Source organism: Lissotriton vulgaris, chromosome 9 (assembly GCF_964263255.1).
Source record: "Lissotriton vulgaris chromosome 9, aLisVul1.2, whole genome shotgun sequence".
Lineage (NCBI taxonomy): Eukaryota > Metazoa > Chordata > Amphibia > Caudata > Salamandridae > Lissotriton > Lissotriton vulgaris.
In genome coordinates, this window is record NC_141697.1 from 371,416,367 (window position 1) to 371,432,060 (window position 15,694).

The window sequence follows — 15,694 nt, forward strand, 5'->3', positions numbered from 1 at the left end:
GGAAGGGTATAAATTACAAACACTCCTAAAAAACCCAGAAATAAACCCAGTCAACGCGAAGCAAATGAGCTGAGAGTAGAGAGGCCCCCCGCCACAGGCCCCCTGTGGCCCATAACCCTTCTCACCCCTAGATGTATCACCAGAGATAACTTGTGATACGACTAAAATAAAGAACAGACCCGGCAAGACCAGGCCACCATGCATGAGCTTGTTAGATGTTCCAGTTTAGGGAACACCAATGTTGTTTTTTTGTTTTTCTTGGTTAATTTTTTTATCTAAATGTAAAGGCACTATCAGTGAGTAATCCCCACCTAGGCTCCTATTTAGAACACAATACACCATCAAACAAGTATAGACACGTAAAATTTAATATATACACAGTAGAGAGCAAAAGTATTCAGAGGTCTAGCACATAGACCCATGTGAAAAAGCAACATGTGAAACTGTAGTAACATTGACTGCTGAGTTGTATTGGTGCGACGAAAAGAACAAGTGCGATGGGAGGGATACGCCAGTTGGATACTACACTGTAACCTAATAGTGAAATACAATGGAATATTGTGATTGGAACAGTCTGAATGCTAATATGATAAAAGCGAACACATTTTTTTTTTAAATGCGTTCAGATCAAGCTAACCTTAGTACCAGGAAGTACTTCATTTTGCTTAAGCGTCAGGCGAAGCTCCATTTTTCCAATCATGCAACCAATCTGGACAGGGTCAGAAGGTGCAACCTCTGGAATTGTTCTTGTAAATTGCGGATGAGGTTCATACATGATTTTTGGGTTCCAACTGGGAGAAAGCTTTGGTTCGGTCTCCTTTAAAATATAAAGGAAAGAGGAAAACATGAATGACTTTCCATTAATGCATCTTTTTTCGAAAACTACAAAGCAAATGTATCAGTAAACTGATTATGCTAAGCAAATTTACATTTAAAAGATATCTTCAGTTGTGCTGATTACCAAATAAATTACTCAACTGTGTAGTAACCTCTTTAGTTTTTGCCCTAAATAGGACAGTACCACACCAGAATTATTTGCATTAATATACTTGACAAATGTACAATTTTTGTAATACAAAAAATTGAATTTGATGTTATTATATCTCACTTGCTATTCACTTTCTGCCTGAACTCCAACACATAAATCTTTCAGAAATTATTTTCCTGAAACAAAAAAACAAGGTGTGTAAGAACAATCCCTAACTTCGGTGTAATTCCATCTGCCCCTGCTGCATCTTTCAAAATTAATGCGTTTATAAACACTTCGATTTAGTTTGCTACTTGTATGAATCTATTTTGGAAGGGCCTTCCTTTCCTGAACAATTTGTGATACTGATCACATCTTAACTTTAATAGAGGAAAAATACACACAAACAAGTTACTTACCTTCAGTAACGCTTTTTCTGGTGGATACAGTATCTGCCTGTGGATTCCTCACCTTTTGAATTACCCCAGCGCCAGCATTCCTCGGAAACCTTTTATTAGCTCGCCCTCGTCGACGAGGACGTCACAATGGCACGGCTCTGCTCGTGACTGCGTATGACGTCATCGGAGCCATAAGAAGATCTCGTCGGCGTGCTGACGTCTGTTCCACCCATTTTTACTGTGCCTTCGAGGCGAATGGGTGGACTGGCAACACAATTGGAATATACACAGTATACAATATATACACGGATATACACAGTATACAGCCAAAGAGGAAAAGCTAAAGAAACACAGCATTTCCTAACAATCAACAGCATGGCAAGAAAAAGACATAGGAAAACAACCATGTCAAAGAATGAAAATCTTTTTCGGTATATGAAGGTGGACAACGGGGAGGAGGGTGGGATAGTGAGGAATCCACAGAAAAAGTGTTACCAAAGGTAAGTAACTTGTTCTTCTGATGAATACATCTGCCTGTGGATTTCTCACCTTTTGAATTGAATCCCACAGGTGCCCTGCTCCCAGAAGAGGGTGTCCACCTTCTTATATCATAAAGTCCTTCAGCACGGAACGTGCAAAATGGCCATCCCTCTTCACCTCAGAATCCAAACAATAATGCTTCACAAAGGTGTGGAGGGAGGCCCATGTTGCAGCTATACAAATTTCCACTACAGGAACACTTCTAGCCAAAGCAGATGCGGAAGGCTTAGCTCTAGTAGAATTAGCTCTGATACCTTCAGGAGGTTCCTTCTTGGCCAGAGCTAAGCATATCTTGATGCATAGGATGATCCACCTGGATAGCGTTCTCTTGTGACGGCATTACCCTTGATCTTTCCAACAAAGCCAACAAAGAGTTGGTTGTCCAGTCTGAAGTCCCTGGTTCTGTCCAAGTAGAAACTGACCGCCCTCTTAGGGTCCAGGCAGTGAAGCCTCCTCCTCCTTGAAAAGGTGAGAGGGAGGATAGAAGACAGGCAATGTAATAGATTACCTTACATGGAAAGGAGTGACCACCTTAGGCAGGAAAGCAGCACTTGTCCTGAGAACCTTCTTTTCTGCATGAATGGTTAAAAACGAAGGTTAAGAACTAATGGCCTGCAGCTCACTTATCCTCCGGGTGGAGGTAATAGCAATCAGGAAAACTGTCTTAAAAGAAAGAAGCCTCAACGGGCAACCATGAAGAGGCTCAAAAGGAGAACCCATCAAGAAAGTAAGCACCAGATTCAAATCCCACTGAGGCACAATGAAGGGAGTGGAAGGAAACCTAATGGTGAGGCCCTTAATGAACCTCATAACAAGAGCCTCTCTGCATAGACAATACAACCCTACTGCTGCCTGTTTGTTTATGTACCATATCGCGCCACTGTTGTCAGTCATGGCTTGAATTGACTGACCGCAAAAGGAGGGAAGAAAGGCCTTGAGAGCCAAACATACTGCCCGCAATTCCAGAAGGTTGATGTGGAGCAACCTTTTCCTCCGAGGACCAAGGACCTTTGACCTTCAGATCCCCCAGAGGAGCACCCCACCCTAGAGTTAAGACATCCGTGATTACTGTGGCCACCAGTGGAGGAGGATGAAAAGGACTTCCTTGAGACAGTTTGCTGAAACACTCCACCAAGACAGCTCCGCTGCAGTGTCTCTGGAGATCCTGGCCATCTCCTTGAGATCTCCGTTGTGTTGATACCACTGCCCGTGTTGGCACCACTGGACTGCCCTCATATGCCAGTGTGCATGGCTGACCAACAGTATGCAGGAAGCGAACAGACAGAGCAGGCATAGGATAGTCAGGACTGGAACAACTGCTCCATCGTGAAACAAAGGAATCATCTCCTGAATGTCGGGAATCCGCGGAGGTACCAATACTCGACACACAGTAGTGTCCAGAACGGCCCCTATGAACAGGCTGCGTTGAGAGGGCACCAGGTGAGATTTGGGTACATTAATCGAGAAGCCCAAATTGAACACCAGACGCGTAGTTACCGGCAAGTGACGCAGCACCATCTCTGGCGACCTTGCTTTGAGCAGCCAGTCGTCCAAATATGGGAAAACCGGAATCCCTGACATCCTAAGAAGTGCTGCCACCACTGCCAACACCTTGGTATAGACCCAAGATGCGGAAGTAAGACTGAATGGAAGGACCGCAAACTGGTAGTATTGAGGTCCTACCATGAACTGAAGATACTTCCGATGCTACTTGAGAATAGGGATGTGGAAATACGCATTATGCAAATCGATCGACACCATCCAGTCTTCCTGCTGCAGCGCTAGAAGAACCTGAGGGTCAGCATCTTGAATGTCTCCAGTTCAATTCAAAACCCTGAGGTCCAGGATCGATCTCAACTAACCGTTCCTCTTGAGAATCAGGAAAAAACGGGAGTAGCATCCCTGGCCCCTTTCCTGCTCTGAAACCACCTCTTTCGCACCTTTCTGCAACAAGGCCAGAACCTCCTGCTGTAAAAGCAGCAAATGGTCCTCTGAACAACATTACTGGTGAGGAGGGTAAAGAGGTGGCAACTCTTGAAAAGTTAGGATGAACCCATTTTCCACAAGATTCAAAACCCAACGGTCCAAAGTAACCGATTTCCAATCTTGTAGAAAAAGGGACACCTGGCCCCCTACAGGACCAGCATGCTCCAAGATGGGGGATCTAAAGCTGCTTTCCCGCCGTACCGGCAGTGGAGGCAGGAGGGGAGGAGGAGGCGGAGGACTGAAGTTGAGCAGCTCCTCGCAGACGGCCCCTACCCTTCCCTCTGTATGACTTGTACAAAGGATTCTGCTGTTGTTGCCACTGTGACTGTTGACAGCCTTGAAAGGAAGCGACCTTCCCAAAGCCTCAAAACCTTTTGTAACCATAGGCCCTAAGCTGGGACTGCAGGCCCAAGGATCTTGCAGTAGCCCTACCGTCCTTGAAACGCTGCAAGGCAGAATCCGCCTTTGCTCCAAACAGATTTGATCCATCCAAGGGTAGGTCGAGCAAAGCAGCATGTACATCAGGAGAGAAACCTGACGACCTAAGCCATGCATGTCACAAGTGTCTGACAGTACCTCCAAAAAGTGAACACGGTCATTATAAGGCAACTTCGAAGCTACTTGCTTGACAGTATCCATCAGTGCATGAATGTTCCTCCCTAACAAACATGGTGTTTGCAGACTTAAGAGCCGTACTTGCCGAGAACACCTTTTTGGCCAACTGTTCATGTTTCTTCAAGTCCCTATCCCCCGGGGTTGAAGGGAAAGACCCAGCAGACTGTTTGGAACAAGAAGCCTGAATCACCAAGCTTTCTGGAGAAGGATGGGCAGAGAGAAAGGCTGGATCAGCAGGAACACCAGGAACAGGCTTGTAACGCTTAGCCACTGACCTAGAAACTGCAGGGTCAGACAAGGGCTTCTGCCTCACCTCCATAATCGGCTCTGACAATGTCCCATTAAAAGGCAGCAGAGGTTCAACAGTAGAGGAGGGGGAATGCAAAACCTAATCAATAAATTGAACCTCACCTCAGCGGAGGGAAACTGAAGGTCCAACAGATCAGCAGCCTTCCCGATGACTGTGTTGTAAGGGGCAACATCCTGAGACATGACTGCCCTCAAGCTCGCCACCCAGAAACACCACCAACTCATCCGCGCCACCAAGAAAACTGCATTCAAGGAACGACTGGACAACAACGCACACAACAGCAAAGAACTCTTCAACATCGTCAAAGAGCTCTCCAACCCCAACGCCGGAAACAACGACATCACCTCTTCGCAAGACCTCTGCAACTCCCTCGCCTCCTACTTCCACAACAAGATCGCGGACATACACAACAGCTTCAGCACTCAACCGACGAACACCACGACCGAACCACCGCCCCCCACCACCACCCTCCGCGCCTGGACTCTGATCAGCACCGAAGACACCGTCCGCACGATGAACTCCATCCACTCCGGATCTCCGACCGACCCCTGCCCTCACCACGTCTTCAACAAGGCCGACGCTATCATCGCACCCCACCTGCGGGACGTCATCAACACCTCCTTCGACACCGCTACCTTCCCGGAGTGCTGGAAGCACGCCGAACTCAGAGCTCTACTTAAGAAGCCATCGGCTGACCCCACCGACCTCAAGAACTACCGCCCCATCTCGCTGCTCCCGTTTCCTGCAAAAGTCATCGAGAAGACCGTCAACAAGCAGCTGGCCGCCTTCCTCGAGACGAACGGATCCCTCGACCCCTCGCAGTCTGGCTTCCGGGCCAACCACAGCCCCGAGACCGCCCTGATCGCAGTCACCGATGACATCCGAGCGCTGCTCGACAACGGAGAAACAGCGGCCCTCATCCTCCTCGATCTCTCCGCGGCCTTCGACACTGTCTGCCATCGTACCCTAGTACAACGCCTCAGCAACGTCGGAGTCCAGGAGAAGGCACTGGAGTGGATCATCTCCTTCCTCGCCGGAAGAACACAGAGAGTCCGCCTCCCTCCGTTCAGATCTGAAGCCACCGAAGTCATCTGCGGCGTCCCTCAAGGCTCCTCGCTCAGTCCTACCCTCTTCAACATCTACATGAGCCCCCTCGCAGACATCGCACGCCAGCACAACCTCAACATCATCTCCTACGCCGACGACACCCAGCTGATCCTCTCCCTTACCAACGACCCCGCCACCGCCAGAGCCAACCTTCACGAGGGGATGAAAGAGGTAGCCGAATGGATGAAGAACAGCCGCCTGAAACTGAACTCAGATAAGACGGAAGTCCTCATCCTGGGATCCTCACCCGCCGCTTGGGACGACTCCTGGTGGCCCCCCGCCCTAGGCAGCGCACCCAAACCAACAGACCACGCACGCAACCTGGGCTTCATCCTGGACTCCTCCCTCTCCATGACCAGACAAGTCAACGCCGTCTCCTCGTCGTGCTTCAACATCCTGCGCATGCTACGTAAGATCTTCCGGTGGATCCCCACCGAGACCAGGAAGACGGTCACCAAGGCCCTCGTCACCAGCCGTCTGGACTACGGCAACACCCTCTATGCCGGAACCACCGCCAAACTCCAGAAGAGACTCCAGCGGATCCAGAACGCCTCAGCACGACTCATCCTGGACATCCCCCGTCGCAGCCACATCTCCGGACACCTGAGAGATCTGCATTGGCTCCCGATCAACAAGAGAATCACCTTCCGTCTCCTCACCCACGCACACAAAGCCCTACACAGCCAAGGCCCAGGATACCTCAACAGCCGCGTTAACTTCTACGCTCCCAAACGCCAGCTTCGTTCGACCTCGCCGCCGTCCCCCGCATCCGTAGAGCCACCACAGGGGGACGGTCCTTCTCCTACCTCGCCGCCAAGACATGGAACTCCCTCCCCACCCACCTCCGCCTGACCCAGGACCACCTCGCCTTCAGGAAGCAACTCAAGACCTGGTTGTTCGAGCAGTAGCAGATCCCCCCCCAGCGCCTTGAGACCCTCTGGGTAAGTAGTGCGCTATATAAATACGATGATTGATTGATTGATTGAGAAGGTAAGGACTTTGAAGAGGAAAGCTTCCATTCAGGGGAATTATCCAGGCCACTGGCCTTCTGCAGACCTTCAAAGTCGTCTACGGAGTCGAAGATCTCCCATCCTCAGGCTCTTGCTGGTACTCCTTTTCCTCCAGCAGTCTCTGTGCTTCCCTCATGGAACGCTGCTGCCAGTTACAACAGCGCCGGCATCTAAGAAGGCCCCTCCGGAGCAGGCACTTGCGTCAATCGAATTCCGGATACCATCAGTCCAACGCCAGAAGGCGCCGGTGACTGAGGTATTGGAGTCGAAAACCTCGGCGCCGGAAATGGATATGAAGGACTCAGAATCTGACTGAAATTCTTAGACAATTACAACACTGTGACCGTAGATATCTGGAGTACTCTCCCCTTCTGCGCAGAAATAGTCGCTCTGAAGAGGAGGGCAAATTAAGAAGGCGCTGCCTACAGTCCCATTAACTTGTTCAATTATTTATGGTGTTGGTGCAAAGAGCATTATTATTGCCAGTGAAGAACCTTTGGATGGTTCTATAGACAACAACGAGGTAGGTTTCCAGCAATGATAGCTGTTTTGCATTTCTGCTGAAATAACTGGTGTGAGAGAATAGAATATTCTTACCCAGGTTTGACTGCTGGTACCCTTGCCTCTTCAATATAGTAATTTTTACAGGCTTCAACAGAGTTAGCTTACTCAGTGCTGCACATCCCCGAACAATATTACAATTCACAATATCAGTTACCAAGTATGCCAGCTAATATCAATAATGGCCTACCATGCGTGCAGTCGAGCACACTGGAGAAGATTTCACAGGAAATTCATCCCAGAAGAGAGAAACTCCAGAGACTTCCAGCACCTTGTGAGCAAATGCTGTAGGCTGATGTACATTAATCCCAGAGCATTCACCTGCAGCCTCATCACAGTACACGGTTCTGCAAAATAAATATATTTAGTTCATGTTTGTTGTTGATGCACATCACTTAAAAGAAAAGAAAAAAATAGACTAAAAAGACATTGCTAACCTTCACTACCAAAGTAAACCCCTAAGACAGCCTCTTTCTTCCAGGCACATTTAAATTGAGCAGGGTGCTTTTAATCAATCCGAGAATGTTATGTTATGTTATGTTAAATTAAATTTATTAAGCGCACGTACGCCCGTAGGCTTCATGGCGCTGTGGAAGACTGGCAAAACATAACATGTGACAGAAGAATAAGTTAACTAAGGATAAGCTTGCTTAAAGAGCCAAGTTTTAAAAGCCTGTCTAAAGGCTAACAGATCTTCATGGAGCCTTAGCGGCAGTGGCAAGGAGTTCCACAGGGAGGAAGCTAGGAAGTGGAAGGATCCTCCTCCCTGGCGTTGTTTCCTGATCCGGGGCACCACTAACAAGTTCTTTTGGCCGGAGCGGAGAGCACGGGAGGGAGTGTAACTGACAAGCAGGCTGCTAATGAATCCAGGGCCCTTACCTTGTAGAGCCCTGAAGATAATGCATCCCGCTTTGAATGCTGCTCTCTGCGCTACAGGCAGCCAGTGGAGACTGGCCAGTCCAGGTCTGATAGACTGCCACTTAGGAATTTTGCAAATCAACCTGGCCGCTTGGTTCTGGACCAGTTGGAGTCTCTTGAGCTGCCCCGCTGGTAGACCCAAATATAAACTATTGGAGTAATCCAAACGGGACAGCACAAGAGCAATAATGACCTGAATCAGAGCAGGGTGGGTTAAAAGGTGGGCAATCTTCTTAATCTTGCGAAGTTGAAAGAAACTTGCAGATACCACAGTCCCTACCTGACTTTTGAGCGAAAGATCTTCGTTGAAAGTGATTCCTAGGCTCTTAACTGTTTGAATTGTTCAGATTAAAACAATATTTACAGAAATAGGCTTGGAACGAGTTCATGTTTGTTTAATTCTTGGTCAATGTGGTTAGGGCCTTCAGTAGTGTGGTATAGCTCTCCTTCAGCTGCCCGAGTACACAACTAGCAAATTTAATAGAAAACGTGAATAATTAGCATCTGTCCACTGTGCATGCAATGGCCTGCTTATGACAACTTAGCAGTGTCCGGAAGAATTCTGCAGAATAATCCACTTTAATGCATATCCGGCAAACAAGTTATTAACAATGTTGCTGTCTAGAACAATCCCTACCTCCCTCCATGAACAATGGTGGACAGTGTATAATATACACCAAAATATATTAACTTCCAGACCACAGCAGTGTTCACTGATGTATAAGAAAAAGTAGTGCACATAAACGTTCTCCTGTAGCCAAAGAAAACACTGAGTAACTACTACATGAAGCTCACATGTGAAAATAGCAACCACTACACCATGTTTACTCGTAAGCAAAAGACATTGTCAGAATTTTTTAGTTGGGTCAAAACCAGAAAGTAAGAATGTTCTGCTTGGTCATTGGCTGACTGTTCGCACTCTTATTTAAGAACGGCCATGTGCAGTAAATAGTATCACCCGTACTGCTGTCTTTTGATTAATAAAACTGAAAAATAAAGTTTTTAAAAAAAAGGATTTTCTACTTGGCATACGGTTAAGGTTCTCCATAGTGTAATGTAGGTGCTTTGTTGTGTTAAGAGAAATCACGAGGACTGAGGCCTGTAGGATCTTTGACTAAAAATAAAAGGACAGTAGCTGTTGAGGAGGAGCACGAACCCCTATTCGTCAACATTGAAGCTACTGATGCTTGTGGCCACTTCGATGCTGCGGACAGAAACACAATAGATGACACGAGCCATGATGGAAAAATAAAAACCAAAATGTTAGATACTAACGGTTAACGACATTAGATAACACAGGAAGGGAAAGAGTGAAGAGACAAAAAAAAATAAGACTTGTAAAGGCACATAGATTGGTTGTGGCCACAGCGCCACTGGAACTCCTGTGAAGTAGCCTGGTCTAAGGTCTTCATTATCCACATACAAGTGAAGACTGGAACGGATGGCGGCTGCCTCTGGGATTTATGAAGTTTTAAACAAAGAGGCATCACGGTTCCAAAGACAGAACTGCCTAGGGTGACCAACTGGCATTGGTGCAAATTCAGGACGGTGAGTGTAAAAATTCAGGACAAAGGGTCAAAATTCAGGACACAAATTCAGGACAGGAGGTCAAAATTCAGGACAAAACTTCAGGACAATAGGTACGTTGTACAGACACATCAGAGGTCGCGCAATAGTATATAAGTAAGCCCAGCCATATCCAAACATATTCAACCATTTGCAAACCTATCCATCATGTATCCTTCCATCTATCCTTTCACGCATCCATCCCTTCATCCATCCTTTATCCATCCATCCAATCTTTCACCCTAGCCATCTGTAGACTCATCCATCCACTCTTCTACCCATCCATTCACTCATCCATCCAGCCATTTACCCTTTCACCCATCCAGCCATCCTATCACTTACACATCCATCTACCCATTCACCCTTTCAGTCATTCATCCTCCTCCCTTTCTCTCTTCATCGTCCCTTTCACTTAGCAATCCTTCCTTCCATCCATCCTTCCACCCATCCATCTACTCATCCACTCATGAATCCATCCATTGACCCTATCACTCATCCATTTATCCTTTCACTCCTTCACTCATCTAATCATCCTTTAGTCCATCTACCATCCCTTTCGCTCACTCATCCATCCTTACATCCACCCTTTCACTCATCTGTCCATCCATTCACCCTTGCACTTATCAATTCATCAATCCATCCATCATTTCACTCATCCATCCATCCACCCACCCACTCACTCATCCACCTTTTTACTCATCCATCCTTTCACTCATCCATCCACCCTTTTACCCATCCAGCTACCCTTCCACCCATACATCCAGCTATTTACCCTTTCTCCCTCCCATCCTTCCACCACTCACTCATCAATCCACCCATCCTCTTTTATTATCCATCTATTCAATATTGTATTCATCCATTCACCCTTTCACTAATCATCCAGCCATCCACCCATCCCTTCACTTACTCACTCGCCCACCTTTTCATATTAATTTTGAGCTGAGCCTTTTTGAGCTGCAGAAGCCATTCCTGGACTGGGACAGAAGCCACCCAGGGGTTACTTTTGCCATCCCCCACTGTGATGTACAGTACGGAGATGCTCCAAGAGAACTGATTTAACCGATTGTCCTCCATACTTTGTTAATCAGTGTGGGTGCGATTGTGCCATTTCTTTATTTTATTACATTAAAGACTTCATGTTTGAAGAATCGAGGTTTGTTTACAATTTAGTGACAGTAATTAAGCTGTGTGCTGTGATGTGAACCACATGCTGCCTCGGTGTAATCCAGACCGGTTGTAGGATGTTTGGGGCCCCTGGGCAGAAAGGGAATGTCTCACACAAATTGCAGAGACATGACGCATTCAGGGCGTTTGCATCTTAACCGATGCCCCTGCTCCTGAAGCTGCAGCCCCTCCCTCTCAGCCACTTTCAAGCACCTCTTAACAGCTCATCAAGGGTTGGAGGTGTGAGGGTTGGGGGCTGCAGCGTCAAGAGCAGGGGCATCTATTCAGATGCAAACAGCCCTGAATGCGTCAAGTCAAGAAGGGAGGTGGGTGGAAGCTGTGCCTGCTTTAGGGATGTGCGACCGGGGCCCGGTTAAAATTACGGACAAATGGCGTCCGTTAAAGAAGCCTTCACGGACAACGGACAGACGGCCGAAATTACGGACTGTCCGTGAAATTTACGGACGGTTGGTCACCCTAGAACTGCCGCTTAGGCTAATGCAGCTGTTTGATGCCTGAAAGTCAGTCTGTACTGGAGGAATACAGCAGCAATAATAAGAGGACAGCGCACCTAAAGCACCAGTTTCATTGACAGAAAAGACTATGACCCCACAAGAGACACCATTAGTGGTATTTGTTTGCGCTCTATAAGTTTAATAAATAAATAAATAAATAAATAAGGGTCTTTGAGAGGCTCGTTATGAAGCACTCTTTCAAGAACGTCAATTAAATGCGTCTCTGAAACCAAGGTGAAAATAATAAAGAAGAGGCACAATAAGAACGCAGGAAGATACATTTCAGCCAGAGACCACCACTGATGAGTACTTTGGGGGGAACAAGGTAAGATGCACACTCTCTGGGCCTCGGGGATCCCTCTTTTTGATAATTGCAGAGACACGAAAACTGCCATGTGGTACAGCCTTGGCCGAGGAAGGAGGAAAGGTGCCGGTTTGTTTTTGTGTTTTTAGAGCTTGTGAGCATGAAATTGGCTTCAGGAAGACAACATGGAACAAAGAGGTAAGAAAATGACAGGCAGTGGCGGCACAGACTTTGAAAGGAAGTAAGGGAAAGGGTTCTTTGTCCTAGTGGGGAGTCCTGGGACAAAACTGAACAGTTTCGATGTGTTTTCATAATTCCTCCTATTTTGCAAGTAATAGAAAAACCGGCAACTAGAAGGAAGAAGGCCAGTCAGCGAGGCAATTCCATCTGTACTCCCCAAAATACCACCTGCCACTACATCAACAACTGTTCCCTCCCAATGCTTCATCTGTCGATGTGGTTGTTGTTTAGCAAGCCCACTACAGGACCATTGGAGGCCCTGTATTGCCATAATCACACCCATACTACTCAGGTATGTACTCTCATACTTTTCAAGGAGGTTGTGCTCCCTTGCGGTTCCTCTTCTAATTACATGATTAAGTACCCCAGTGAAAAACTTGCAGATATCTAAACATATGTTGTCCTCTAATTCCATATATTTTCCATACATTGTTGGAAAGACATGGACCTGATTTAGATCTTGGCAGATATGGTCCCACCATCCCTTTTTCGGAGGTTTCACCTCTTGCCTATTTGTCTGTCCGCCCGCTCTATTTATATGTTAGCGGGTCCATGGACGGAAGACTGCCCGAGTGCCCCCGACTGCTAAGAATTTTGAACAGCGTTGACGGCGTCGTAGGCAGAAGTAGCTGTTGGCAGTAGTCCAGCCATGATTACCGCCGGGCCAATCACAATGTGCCTTTCCATCAAGAAAACTGTGGAACTTTGTGTGTGTGTGTGGATTGTGGAATCGAAGGAAATGAGGTAGAAACATACCTTTTTTTCTGTTACCCACTTCCGTTTCCGTCTTGAACCCCACTGTCCAGGTCCTCCCAATACTGCTACAACATGACCACAATGCTAATCAACTCCGCTGTCACCTGGATCTAAGGTAAGCTTCTTTTACACTTCTCTTACTGTGAATAGTGTGTTGACAATTCCTTTAGTCTTGTGTATTTTTACATTGCTCTTACATACATTTCTTTGTATGTGTAATGCATTAAGTGTACATTTTACAACTTATCAAGGTAAAATGAACACACCTGTATTGACACTTAAAAAAAATCTATGTTATAGTGGTGGTTGTATGTGTTGTGGTGTCTGTGTGTGTGCTGTTTGTGTGCTATGCAATATGGAAGAAAAGGAGTGTAACACATTACCTATATATATTGTATAAGCTAACACAACATATATGTGTACTGATACATAAATCAGTAGTACTTACCAGTATCCACTCCATCAGAGACTCACTCCATCAGCAAACTGCCACTAGGACAACACCAGAACAACGGGGACATCTAAATAGGCTCAGTGCAAACCTGCTGACCTGACGGCAATGGAGTACTGTTATACAACAGAGGAGGTCGCCCCTTCAACAACAGTGCGCCACTCACGCAATGAGAAACAGTCTGTCGATTCACATGGCGATTCAGCCAGCACACATCTCAATACGGCAGGCAGAATACATTCAGCTTGGCAGAGTCCTTGGATACTCCGCTGCGGAGGGACGACGGGAGTCCTGCCAAGATCTTATTCAGGCCTATAATCCAATTCTTCACAAACCTGCCTGGGTATCAGGGGATTCCTCCTTCCAGTTGTCCATGACAGCCCAGGGTCCAACAGTGCAGAGCAAAAAAACACTAACTAAGAGAGTAAATTGTAAATTGATACTTGTACAGCGCACTACTCACCCGCAAGGGTCTCAAGGCGCTTGTACGAATACCGCTGTGGAACCCATCTGGCTTTCCCTGTGAGGCGTCCACTCCTGGGCACCCCCAAGGTGGAGGCCAGGCATCCTTAGCGTTGTGGGGGCCGTTGTGGAGATTAAGCAAGCTATTGCCCAGAGTTGCAGAGTGGGACTCCATGATTGGAATAGGCACCGAGGCGAGAATTATCAGATCCGTGGAATTTTGAGCCCAAGACCCGCCGAGGCGGGGAATTGAACCCTGGTCCCGGGCTAGACCTCTGCATTAGGGTCTGCCGCTCTAATCATTGAGCAACACTTCTCCCCCTTGTGCAAGAGTTTTTAAAGCACAGAAGACTGGAGTCACTAGTCCAATCTCCTCTAGGAGCCTCAGCTCCACTCCTCGCTGACATCACCGCCAGGGACTTTCACACAATCTTCAATGGGGAGCCCTCTCCTGTATTGGCTTCAGAGGTCTGGGCTTCGGCAGGCCCATCCCTGGTACAATGTGACAGCTGACTGACTGATGCAGATCCAGTTCAGACCCCAACCTTTACTCCTCAGGAGCAGAGTGAAGCACGGTTAATTGCTCCCTTTGTGTGGGGAAGCTGTTGTTCCTGCTGCGGAAAACAAATGTAATTAACCTGGCACAGCAGGGTGGCGAAAGGCCTGGTCTTTGATAGTAGGCTGAGCCAGAGAAATAAGACAATTGTGGATGACCCATAAGTTGTAGAGATATATTTTTGGAACTTGCAGATTTGATTTTCTCACACAGGTTACAACCTGTTTTGATCTGTTAATAGACTTTGTGGGCGAAAGAGATGCAAATTTGCACTCTAATATTTTATTAGTTTTCCCCTTACATGTATAATAAAGTGTCACTACTGACAAAACAGTAAATACTACTGACTTTCAATATGAGTGTACACTATTATTATAAGGCCTAGGGTCAAGAATGCTAGCTAAAAAAAAATAAAAGATGACAATAGCTATTGTGAAAAACCCTTGCTTTCCAAAGTGAAAATCTGGAATGTGGACTACTTTTTCACTGAATGGGCAATTTTCTAGGAGCTTTAGGTTATTGTAATTTTCCAATAAATATGCGAAGAAGCTAGACATATAAGGAAGAGAATTATGTGCAAGTACTCTTGTAAATGGGTACTAGAATATAGGATGAATGACATCTTGCAGCTGAAATCGCCGAAAACATATTCTTTAAAAATAATGTAATACCAGAACAGAAATATTAGAAGTGAAAACATGAATAAAATAATATACGTGTTCTTGAGGTTGATAACAAATGTTTATTGTTACCAAACTCAATGGTACTGACTTTATCCACCCTTGAAGTACAATTACCTAAAAAGCACTGCATGTGACCAGATAGTTAAAGACACTTTCACTCATCCAGTACACCACCACACTGGCCAAATGAAATCTGCAAAAAGACAATAAAAATACAGTTTTCTCATTGTTTGCTCAGAAACCCAACATACCTGCTGATTCGTATTTCCATAGCAGTTCCTGTTTTAGAGTTTTCAGGAACATTTTCTATTCTCAGAACCGTGTCTATAAATGTGACTTTGACACTTCTAAGAACTAAGAAGAGAAAAACAACATAATAAAAAAGATAGCAAACACCAGTAGAAAAACAACTTCTCTAACTACAGTAATGTGAATGTGGTCTCTTACCGTCAAATTATAAAGCCTGTCCATGCAATGTAACTCAAGGAAACATCAAACGGTAACTAATGGCTACCAACTGTTAACATAATTTAAAAGGCATAAGCGTTACTGTTCAGCTTTGGTTTTTTATGAGATTTATGCAGT

General features: G+C 46.2%; 1 protein-coding gene across 2 annotated transcripts in view; it reads right to left on the reverse strand.

The window, feature by feature from the left end:
* The window catches only part of ATG2B (autophagy related 2B), a 1,072,129-nt gene that overhangs the window by 908,673 nt on the left and 147,762 nt on the right, over positions 1–15,694 (reverse strand). For both annotated transcript variants that reach the window (XM_086937744.1, XM_086937743.1), the window contains exons 4-6: positions 15,361–15,463; positions 7,685–7,841; positions 638–817 (exon numbers count right to left, since the gene is read on the reverse strand). In XM_086937744.1, the coding sequence (XP_086793870.1) occupies positions 638–817; positions 7,685–7,841; positions 15,361–15,463 (440 nt within the window). The remainder of the gene's footprint in view (positions 1–637; positions 818–7,684; positions 7,842–15,360; positions 15,464–15,694) is intronic.